We start from the raw sequence: 10966 nt of genomic DNA, 5'->3' as shown, positions 1-10966 counted from the left end.
TGCTCCGGCCCGTGAGGCGCGGGGCGGGGCGGGCTCGTGCGGGGCGGCCTTGGTGAACGTTGTGTGAGGCAGAGCCGAGCGCGCCGAGTCTTTGCAACGTGTAGTAGTTGCCGGTTTTGTGTGGTACCGGGTGACGTCTCTGTAACCGCAGACACTACGCAGTCGGTAAACCTAAAACCTCTGAAGCCCTCCCTCAGTAAACTACACTTTGCAGGTCTTTTGGGTTGGTTTTTTTTGGTTGTGGGTGTTTTTTTTGTGTGTTGTGGGTTTGTTGGTTTTGTTTGGTTGTTTGTGTTTCGCTTTTTAACTGGATGGGATGTGTAATTTTTAATTTGGAATAACTTAAATTGTAGGTAGCTGAATTTTAATGGCAGTATCGTGCTACTTTCAAATAATTAAAATATTCTAAAGTACAAATCATAGGAAGAAACTTGGGCAGTCATCCCAGAGCAGGTGCTGGCGAGGTGGGCTTGGCCTGGCCAGGGGCTCGTGAGGTGGGAAGTGTGGCAGGTGTTTGGTTTGAGGCCAGATTCCATTTTTTTTTCATTGATAGGCTGAACTTCTGTTCAGGAATAAAACCCTTCAAACCCAACCAAAAACGGTCATCGTGTTTCACGAGCAGCAGTGCCTCATCTGAGATGTTCCATCTTGTTAAGAGCTGTGGCAGAAATCCAGTTACATCATCAGAGCCCCGTTACACAGGTAGTGTGATTTAGCCTTGATGTCAGTTTTTAGTTTGGTAGAGGTACCATTGTCTGTTAACTATCCAGCAGTAAAACCAAAACTGTTTTATTAGATTGAAGCTTTTAAGTATAGAGTCAAGTAACAGGAAATACATCATATAGAGGCAGACATAACTAAAAAGCATTATGGCAGTTATGGGCAATAAAGAATAAACTTTATGTTGTGTTAGATGTTTTGAACAGAAATTTTAAGATGTTTTAAGAAAGAGGTGAAAATACTAAATTTACTTAAAAATCAGACATGACTTTCAGAAGAGAAACATGTCAAGGACCACTTCAGATATGAACTAGCTAATTGAGTGATGCCAGCTGTGGGTATACTCACTCATCTAAATCTGTGTATGTATTTTGCCTTTGTCACGTATCTTGCTAGCTAATGGAAACTGAGGCAAGTTTACAGAAAAAGATTAATGTAACTGTGATGTGGTTCAGAAAGGTGGGTAGCTCAGCCACCTCCCTGTTTTGTGGCCTGCAGATCACATAGGCCACAAGTTGATGCATCTGCTGTATTTATCTGTACTGAGTAGTATTCCACATGTAAATTGGAGATTAATATTTCATGCTTGAAATACTAAAATGGGGTTTGTGGGAACACTTCTGCTTAAAAAAAGTGGTCTTCATTGCAGAATCCGTGCCAGATATCAGGTTTCTGTAACACAGAGAAAAGAATTTGCTTAATTTTAATGAACAAGGATTGCTTTCTAAAGCCATATATGTAATTCTAAATGAAGTGTAGTTATTGATTGTACAGTGGTAGTATTTAAAGATCTAGGTGAAGGAGAGGCAACTACTATGGCAAATGCTATACTGGTCTTAATATACCTCAGTAAAAAGTGAAACTTTGTACTCTTGATACTGCTGAAAAATTGTTATTTTGTTCCATAAGGGCAATGTCATATGATACATGCAAAAAGAACTAATGTGAGCTTGCACTGGTAGACATTTTTTAATTCATGAGCATATGACTTCATAATGTTAGCATTCTTTGAATTAGTAGGTTTGGTTTTACATCCCCTGCTGCATACTTGATAACAAACCCAAGCAATCAGTAGCTTCAACTTGCTTGTTAATAATGTAAAGATAAACTCCTACCTCCAGAAAAAGATACACAAGCCTCTCTACATTCCTCTTCACTCTCAAAGCGGTTTGCATTCCCGTCGCAGCCCCCGTACCAAAACTGAGCACAAGCATTGGCCTGTTTATCATAATACCATTTTATGATATAAACACGGCATGGCCCTTGATTCAGCCTTAACTTGCACCGGGCATCCAGGATACTTTCTAAAATAAAGAAAAAAAAGGAATAGAGACAATTAAGTTTGTAAAAGTCAATTGTATTGCAAAGATTCTAGCTTTTAAACTCTTATTTTTTTCTGCTAATGCTATAGAGCATTTTAAGGTTCACTTTTACTTCTAAAGATACTAGCATTGAAGGCAAGTTAAAAGTGCATCTTAGGAGGTCAAGTAAACTGTTTCTTTACTGGCATGTTTCTATTAACTCCAGAAATAATAGCATTATGGCTCCACCTGTAAGAAGAGCCAACAGTATGAATTTGATAATTTTGAAATCTAACTTTCGAAATCTAACTTTCGAAATCTAATTATCAGTAGCCAGTCTTGTGAGCAATATAAAACTTGAGTCTTTATTTTATAAGATGTTTGTACTACTTACCTAAGGTAATGGTAGTGATTATGTACATACTAGTTAAATCTGAATGTAAAGCTTGTTGGCCTAATGATTCCTATAGATAATGTGGTGGAGGACTGTGAAATACTAATCTAGCCTTGGTCATTTTAATAATGCCGTGAGATAGAAAATACTTTTCTTTCAAGTTTTAATGTTGTGACATCAATATTCTGTCTTTTGCAACTGGTATCTTGACATGCTTAAAAAAGAAGTTATTGCCAGAGTAATAGCCATACTTGTGTTCCCTGGAAGCATGAGAACACGTTTCTGTTACTCTATTCTGTTGCTCCTGTCATAATACACTATTACTGGAACTCAAAAGTGTGAATCCCCCAAATTATGAACAGAATACATTTGGACATTTCATATTCAAATAATCAATCCTTTGAGCAGTCAGCTAATTACTGTATTTTCCTTAAAATTACAAAACACCTTTTTTCCCCTATTTCTCCCCTGAAGGAGAAATCTATTATTTCTGGTGAAATCTGAAATAATTATCTTCTGTCTTTAATGAAGCGTCCCATCTTCATAGAACGTCCCATCTTGGCTGATGAATTACCTGCTCTTCAGCTAGCACTGTGTTCTCTTTTTTTACGCCAGTTACGAGCTCAGTCTCAGGTTATAGGTGACCTTGCTTCTGCTTTAAGAGTAGCAGTAGGATTTGGAATTTGGGAAGACAAAAACTGGTGAACAGGCTGGACAAGAACTGCAGCTAGATCTGTTACAAAATCTTGAAATGGATTATTTTCCACAGCATGGGCTCATGAAATTTTCAGATAGTGGAACAAAAATTACTCTAATTTAAAGACTTGTGGTAATTTAGTATCAGGATAAGAAGGAACAGGATGAAAAGCTAATTATGATCTATAAACTGATCTTGGTGTAAGCCCTGCAGTTGAAAGAGATGATGTCATCACTTTATCTGATTATGATGGTTTAGATGGCATGAATGGTACCACAGCTGCAGGTGAAAAGAAACAGAATGAGATGCTGATCTTTTGATTAGCCAAAAATGAAGATGAAGAAGTGAATTATGATAAAAATACCTCTAGTCTCCACTTTTAGCAACGATGACTGTTCCTCCTCCTCCTGTTCCTCTTCATAGGCTTCATTTACAGTCACAGGAGGTGCTTTGGTCTGAAATAAGCATTTGATTTTCTTTGCTTTTCAGATATTGTGAAGTGTCTCAAAATGAACAAGCCCTTCATCACTTAGAGGTTTTCTAATAATTTTAATTCCCATTTAACATGACTTCAGTGTCAAGAATCAGGATTTTAACCTCCCCTGGTTGGTTTACCAGGAGAGCTGTCAATCCTAAACCTGGGATATATACAGGTTTTTTTAGTTGACCTGTACAGAAATTTTTAAAAAGAAACTTTACAGACTACAGTTGAATTGAATTGCTAACCTTAGACAATATTACAGCATAAGTGCATTTTAATAACATTATGTTTCACACTGTGGCACAAATATGGCTATTAAACACAGGAATAAGAATCCTTGTAACTGTTTCCAGAATAAATTATAGCCATTAGATAATTGCCTGCATGCAACATCAAAACTCTTACTTGGAACAACCAGCTCCAAGCATACTGAATTAAAGGAGCTATTACAGTGCCTGTCCTGTAGAAGAGTAGGGGGCAAGTTGCATTCTACACCAGGTAATAGAGTAGGATATATATAAAAAGCTCGTGCTTATTAAAGCCTGCTGAATTTTCATACCGGAGCTAATAGTTGAGGAAGATCACCAAGACTCAGAGGACTTTCTATTGTAGATACTCCAGGTATCTGTGCCAAAAGTGATTGTCTGTTAACATTGTTGTTCTGGAGTGTGTAATGTAAAGAACTTGAAGATACTGAATGGAAAGACGAGCCACTTATGCTTGCACCATTTCCGTTACGGTTATATATTAAGGTACCATGTTCATCTTCACAAAACTGGTTGACCAGTTTGGACTCCAGAGCTGTTAAAAAAAAAGTTAAAAACTCATCATACCAAGAAATTAAATTTATTTTTAAAATTTGAATTATTTATATATGTAAATAACACATATGTAATCCTGTACTCCTTTGCATCTAAGATTAATCCAGGCTTTCTGCACTATGGCTTTTATTTGTCAAAAATTAACAGCCTGTGAGTCCTCTACATGGTACAAAATACAATGAACTCACTTAAAGATGTTCATCTGAGCTTAGTAACAACTACTACTTGGTAGTAGTAAAATAACTGCTTACCTTGCTCATGTGAATAACCCAATTCAGTGAGGTTTGATTCTGGTTTCCAGTCCAGCAGATTTACAGTGCATGAGCACTTACTCAGCTATCTTAAGCTGCTGTTTTCCTACACTGTAGGTGACATCCCCCATTGGCATGATGAAGCCATTGCCTTACAACTTGACTCTTTAAAATAAGAGATTCTATATCTCTAATTTCCTATTACTTTTCACCTGTTAACTAATCCTGATCTGCATCAAAACATAACATATCCACAAAGATAATGCTTCCTCCCCATTCCACCCTGTTTTGAGAAGCATCTGATACAATGCAGAATAAAACTGCAATGAACTCACCTGGAAGGGTATTAAAGTCATCAATGAGATACATGTGTTCTCTGTCTGGGTCTGAAGCAATCAGATTTAGTTCACGCACAAACTCAAACTGTGTTGGATCTGAAGTATTCACAATTCCTATTGCATACATCTCGATGTTTGCTGCATGAGCCTCTCGAACGACAATATCTAGTTTTACAGCTTCTCTCTTGTCTGCTTGGCCATCTGTTAGCACAACAGCTACTTTTCGCACTCCTGTTCGAGCACCAAGAAATCCTTCCTGGGTTGCTTTACGGATAGCAGTTCCTGTGTAAGTGCCTTCTCCCATGTATTGCATTTTTCTAACTGCTTGCTTAACATCCTGCTGAGTTGTGTACTTGCTGAGTCCAAATTCTAGCTGAACTTCTAAACTATATAACACAAGGCCAATCCTGGTAGCATTTCTTCCTACAGTTACTCTGTCTACTAAAGCAGCTACAAAGTCTTTGATAATCTCAAAATTTTCTGGTCCCACGCTCTCAGAGCTGTCAATCACAAATACAAGCTCCATAGGGATTTCCTTACATTTAATACCACAACCTGCAAAGGAAAAAGAAAAAAAAACAGATGATGATGACTTGACTTGGTATCCTTTTGAAAAGGAGAAGAATGTACTTGTAATGAAGAAAAAACAGAATCTGGAATTAAAGATTTCCTGAGAACTTACCACATATTTCTTTAATTAATTTAATTATATCTTCTCTCTGGATATGAAAAAAAAACAACAAACAAACATTTTACAATTTGCCTCTTTCCAATGAAGTATAATATTGACACTACTAAATATTTTGTATATAATGTATATAAAACAGTGACTTACAAAAATCTTACTGTTTAACTTCTACACCTGACCTTCCAAGCTTGGTATAACTCCCACATTTTACAATAAACTATTTTATATGGCATATAAGAATCATTAACTTCATAAAACAGTAACACCTCTTTCTAAAACAATCACATACTGTTATTGTAAATAATATTTTGTAATTATTTGGTTCTCTTTAAAACTTAAAAGTCAAAACCCATTCATACTTTATGGATATCCTTTTCAAATGTATGGAGTAGAGAAATACACGCAACTTGTAGTCAGAAAGCTCTTTCCAAAATAGTTAACATAGGATACATTTAATGCGATTGTATCTTATATTGTCTGTATCTTGCCATAACAGGATTTAAATAATGGAATTTGCTTACTGTTAGGCCTTGCTCTCCCTTTGGTCCAGTTTTGCCCTGCAACAGTGATTGTTATTTAAGCTACTGCAACTAATAACATTGTAGTTCAGAATACGACTTCACCAGTACCATTATTAGAATATTATTTGGCCAATAAGAACTTTGCTAAAGAAAGTAGTGTTCTTGTGATATTTCCTTGTGCATGCAGTATCTACAGACTCCAAAGGTGGGGAGTTTTTTGTGGGAACTGGATGTCCTTAAGTCTCCCACTGGATCACTGATTGTCAGTTTACATTTGAAAGGGAGAATCTGTGCAAAGCTGCCTACCATGTTGTGTTGGTTTCCTTTCTGAAGAGACTGCATACCTGCAGACACCCTGGAATGATCGGAATGCTGCTTTATCATATCTGAGTCTAATGGGGCCAGTGTCAGGGCAAGAATGGCAATAGTGTTTATGTATCCCTCTTAATCATTGGCAAATCTCAGAACAGAAGGGCACCACATTTTGCTTTGCAGCTTTGGGGTCCTGTCCATCAGCAGAAGTTACCATTTTGCCTCCCTTCATCCATTCATCAGCTTTGAGGGAAAGTCTGAGCTACAGTTATTTGGTAGCCATAGAATAGAAATGCATCGTTTTGTCTTAAAACATGGCAATTGTCTTTCACTGCTTTTAACACCTGTGGGAAGTGAGGTATTCAGCATGGAAATGTCTTTATGCTTTTAGAAGTGTTCATATTTTCGGTTTCTTAAGTATTTCAGTTTATATGTAGTTAAACAGCAAGAACACACAACCCAGCTTTATTTTTAAGCAGTTTAAGAAAACAGACATGATAAACTTGAGTTACTCACAGGTTCTCCAGATAAACCAGGGTCACCCACACTGCCTTTTTCTCCTTTTTTCCCCTTTTCACCTGGAGCTCCTCGATCTCCCTATGTTGGTGAGCAGACAGAAAATATAAGTCCGTTTTTATTACACTTTTAACATTTCTCTCTAACTGCCTTTGTTGAATTCACCTTAAGCCTCTGACATGATAATTTGTGAGTTGATATTGATATTTGTGAGTTAAATAAATAACTTGGAGTATTGGCTAAGCATTTTTATGAGAAAAAATAGCTGAAGCAGTTTGAAAAATGAACCATTTCAAGAGTACATGCAGACAGAGGGGTTTCATGGGATATTGCATGATGAAAATTATTATCTGTGTCTGAGAAAAGTAAGATAACAGTAGGAAAATAGATGAGAAAGGCAAGGGCATAGTTGGAATGAATAATGAGAGTATCACCCTGAGAAACTTTTTGGGCCAGAAAAGGTGTTTGGAATAGCAAACATGACTTAGTGCCTCCTGCTTTGATTTTTAGTAGACTATGGGACTTCTGCAGTCTTTCTGAGCTGATGTGATCACATTCAAAAACTTATTCCAATCCACATTTCTCTTAACATTGATGTAGTCCCCAAGTTTTGTATAGCAGGTGGGTAAAAGAAAGGCAGTGATATTAAATATAGTATCTATGTTTATTATAATTGCAATAGAAAATACGTCTCAGATTATATTAAAATAAGCAACACCAAAACAGATGCTGCTATAAAATATTAAAATTATCATGTGCATGACTGGGATTTTCCGAAATCCCCATTCACTTTTCACAAAATTCACATGCCTTCTATGAGACATGACTGTAAAGGGCATCTTCAGTATGTTGTCTTCAGTCTAGGGCATTATCTCTGATTCAGATATCATACCTTCTGTCCCAAAAGCCCTTCTCCAGGAGGCCCTCGTGGTCCTGGCATTCCTTGAATTCCTTGTTCCCCCTAATGATAATCCAGGTAGTGATATTAACCCTTTGAAATCATTCATCATGGATTAATTTTAAATTATCAAAGAGAAAACGTTTCAAACTGCATTTTAACAAGTGTCTTGAGGCACTTGAGACAATGTAGTAGCTAGCTTATATTTCTTAAATACTTCATCAGCATGTCTACTCTAAAGATCATTAATACCGAAAACACGTATGATCATTATGAGTTCTAATTCTCCTGTTCCCTTTTTCCATCCCATTTTATTCCTTGTCATTCCCCCTTTCTTATTTCTGTCTTTTGAGTCTGTCTCATCTGATCTGTGCATTGGCTAGAAGTGTATATTACAGGGAAAAAACAGTATTACACATAGATTCAGGATGGAGACTCTCTACCATAGGTGGTAGTTCATGTAACTACTACAGAAAATCTCCATGAGCATGAAAGTTGGCAAAGAGGGAATGTGAGGCTATCTTTCACTGGTAAAAGATACCCCATCTCATTTCTCCCTCAATACACACACCCTTGGGCTTGTTCACCGCAGTAGGGACAGAACATACTTTGTAGGTGTTTGTGTTATCCTTCTCATTTTCTAGCCTGAGGTTCTCCTCATACAAGAAACAGCGTGAAATCTCCTTCACACTGTGATGGGCAGATTCACCACTGACCACAGGTTAAATATTGAAGACACTGAGTCTTTTTACCTTAATTCCTTGAATACCTTCACCAGGAGGTCCTGGAGAGCCAGGTGGCCCTGGGCGTCCTATGGTTCCCTAGAGAGAAACCCTGCATATGTTAAATACAATATTCATAAAAAAAAATACACACACAAAAAATGGTTACATCACCATGTAATTTCCTGTGCAACTGCTACCAAAGTGATGTCTTTTTAGAAGCAGTGAAGATAAGGTCTTTGTAGCTGACAAAGACTCCTTTTATCCTTTATCAGATTATTAGAATCCAGTTTATCCTTAGAATGAATCACTCAGGGCTTAATGTTCATTGAACATGAATCACCCTGCTGATGGAGATACATATTGCATTGAAGGATGGATTGTATTAGTGGGACAATGGGAACTGAGTTAAGATTTAAGAGAGGATTACTGTTATCTTTTATCACTTCCACAGTAAGACCTATAGACATACATGCTAATGTGGCACTGGGAAAAAACATTTGTTGCTAATTTATAAGCTAGTATTTAAAAGAGCTCTAGAAGAAATATTTCTGTTTTGTGTATTATTCCTAGGAAGCAAGCACATTGTACAATATTATTTTTTTGCCTATACTGCTATTCCAGTATCCCTGTATGAAGTTCTCAGTTTCCTCATTTGTAAGGATCCTATGCACATGCCAGTCCTTGGGACTAGCACTGACTGGAGAAGTGCTTCACCTCTGCTTAGCTCTGGATCCAGCCTCCATGCCAATATGAACTGAATCTCTGGCACCAATAAGCCTCATCATGCAGGTAATACATTATTATTTTGCAAAGCTTTGAATTTGACCTTGTTGAGTTCATTTACATTCTAAAACAGTTATTTTGTATTAATAGACTTATAAAGCTGAGCTGTAGGAGCTTAAGGGTTTCCAGTTTTTGAGGTTTCACAGTGAAAATTACTTTTTATAGTTACAGTTATTTCCAGGCCTTTGTCATGTTGTATATTATAATCACACAAATAATCCTTTTTGCAGGGATTGGTCATCATATTTGTAATCAGATTATTTACTTTACACAGTAAAAAAGAGGAATTAATTTATATTCAACAGTATGCCTGCAGCTATATCAGTAGTCTAGGCAAGACATGGTAAGTACTTGCCAGGCTGTGAATTCTGTGCAGTGCTAGGTCTGAACTGCTACTCACTTGCAGCTAAGGTTTGCAGGAGCTAAATGTTTTGTCACTGATCTTTGCTGTAAAATTATAACCTTATAATGTATCATATGCAGTAGGCCAAAGGCTTATGTTTTATGGCTTAGTTACCAGAAACATTTTTTATTTTCTACAAAATAAAGACTGTTTTCCTTAGTTATAGTGTTTGTCAGATTAGTTGTTTCTAGTGAAGAACGACTACAGAAAACATGTAGATGTGTATGATCACACATTTTTATACTACATTTTCCCCCCTTTTTTTTAAATTAGAAAATAGACAATGGGAGACATAATTGTTTAAATGGCTTACTTTTGGTCCTGGCAGGCCTTCTCCTGGGGGACCTGGGAGACCAGTTGGTCCTCTACTACCAGGATCACCCTGAAAGTTAATACTTTAGAAAATAAGTAGTGAATAACAAAGTTTAAATTATCTCTAGAATTTAAACGGGACAAAGAGATTACAATTATTGAACAGCACAGTGCAAGTCTAAACAATGCTAACCAATGAATACTTCAGGAAGGACAAGAAAGTTATTTGGGATAAACAGTGGCTAGTGATCTAAACATATTCAAAGACATGTACAGTCAATTATGCAATAGTTACACAAGAATTACAATTCCCATATCATAAAATGAACTCCAGCTTCCCCAAACAACAATAACAAAATGTTTTTCCTTGCTACCTGTCAGTTGAATCAGACTCTATGTCACATTGGCACTGTTCTAGCTTTTTTCCTATCAGTGCCTTTGGACAGCCAGGGGTTTGAGGTGAGTGGAAAAAAGATGCTTGTCCTTTTAAGAGACATTAAGTGTATTTAAATAGCTGTAGTTAATCCTATTTGGACTGTGACCTATGGGTAGGAATTAGATCTGCATGAAGTAGAGCACACACATGCATTTACTTAGTAGAATGTAAGCTCTCTCTACCTTAGGTCCTGGTAGTCCAACTCCATCTGGGCCTTGTTCACCAGGAATCCCAGGAAGACCTGGCAAGCCCTGAAATTATATGCACAGCCAGAATATTAGTTTAATTTATGGCTATATTGACTACATGCTTTTGTTAACATTAATATGGTAGTACCTAGAATATATTGTCTCTTAGTGGGATCATTGT

The 10966-nt window shown here is 37.0% G+C and overlaps 2 protein-coding genes across 2 annotated transcripts in view; both read right to left on the bottom strand.

Moving 5' to 3' along the window:
• The window catches only part of BBS5 (Bardet-Biedl syndrome 5), a 12801-nt gene extending 12195 nt beyond the window's left edge, over nt 1-606 (bottom strand). The window contains exon 1 of the mRNA XM_009996300.1: nt 589-606. Within this exon, the coding sequence (XP_009994602.1) occupies nt 589-606 (18 nt within the window). The remainder of the gene's footprint in view (nt 1-588) is intronic.
• Nucleotides 607-1384: 778 nt separating this feature from the next.
• LOC104387528 (collagen alpha-1(XXVIII) chain-like) overlaps nt 1385-10966 on the bottom strand; it is a 32204-nt gene continuing 22622 nt past the window's right edge. The window contains exons 25-36 of the mRNA XM_009996299.1: nt 10780-10848; nt 10163-10231; nt 8691-8759; nt 7933-8001; nt 7041-7121; nt 6213-6248; nt 5686-5722; nt 5001-5558; nt 4153-4394; nt 3477-3567; nt 1836-2024; nt 1385-1392 (exon numbers count right to left, since the gene is read on the bottom strand). Of these exons, the coding sequence (XP_009994601.1) occupies nt 1385-1392; nt 1836-2024; nt 3477-3567; nt 4153-4394; nt 5001-5558; nt 5686-5722; nt 6213-6248; nt 7041-7121; nt 7933-8001; nt 8691-8759; nt 10163-10231; nt 10780-10848 (1518 nt within the window). The remainder of the gene's footprint in view (nt 1393-1835; nt 2025-3476; nt 3568-4152; nt 4395-5000; nt 5559-5685; nt 5723-6212; nt 6249-7040; nt 7122-7932; nt 8002-8690; nt 8760-10162; nt 10232-10779; nt 10849-10966) is intronic.

Source organism: Chaetura pelagica, unplaced genomic scaffold, assembly GCF_000747805.2.
Source record: "Chaetura pelagica isolate M959 unplaced genomic scaffold, ChaPel_1.0 scaffold3, whole genome shotgun sequence".
Lineage (NCBI taxonomy): Eukaryota > Metazoa > Chordata > Aves > Apodiformes > Apodidae > Chaetura > Chaetura pelagica.
Note: the sequence above shows the minus strand (reverse complement) of the source record. Positions and strands in the feature narration are given on the sequence as shown.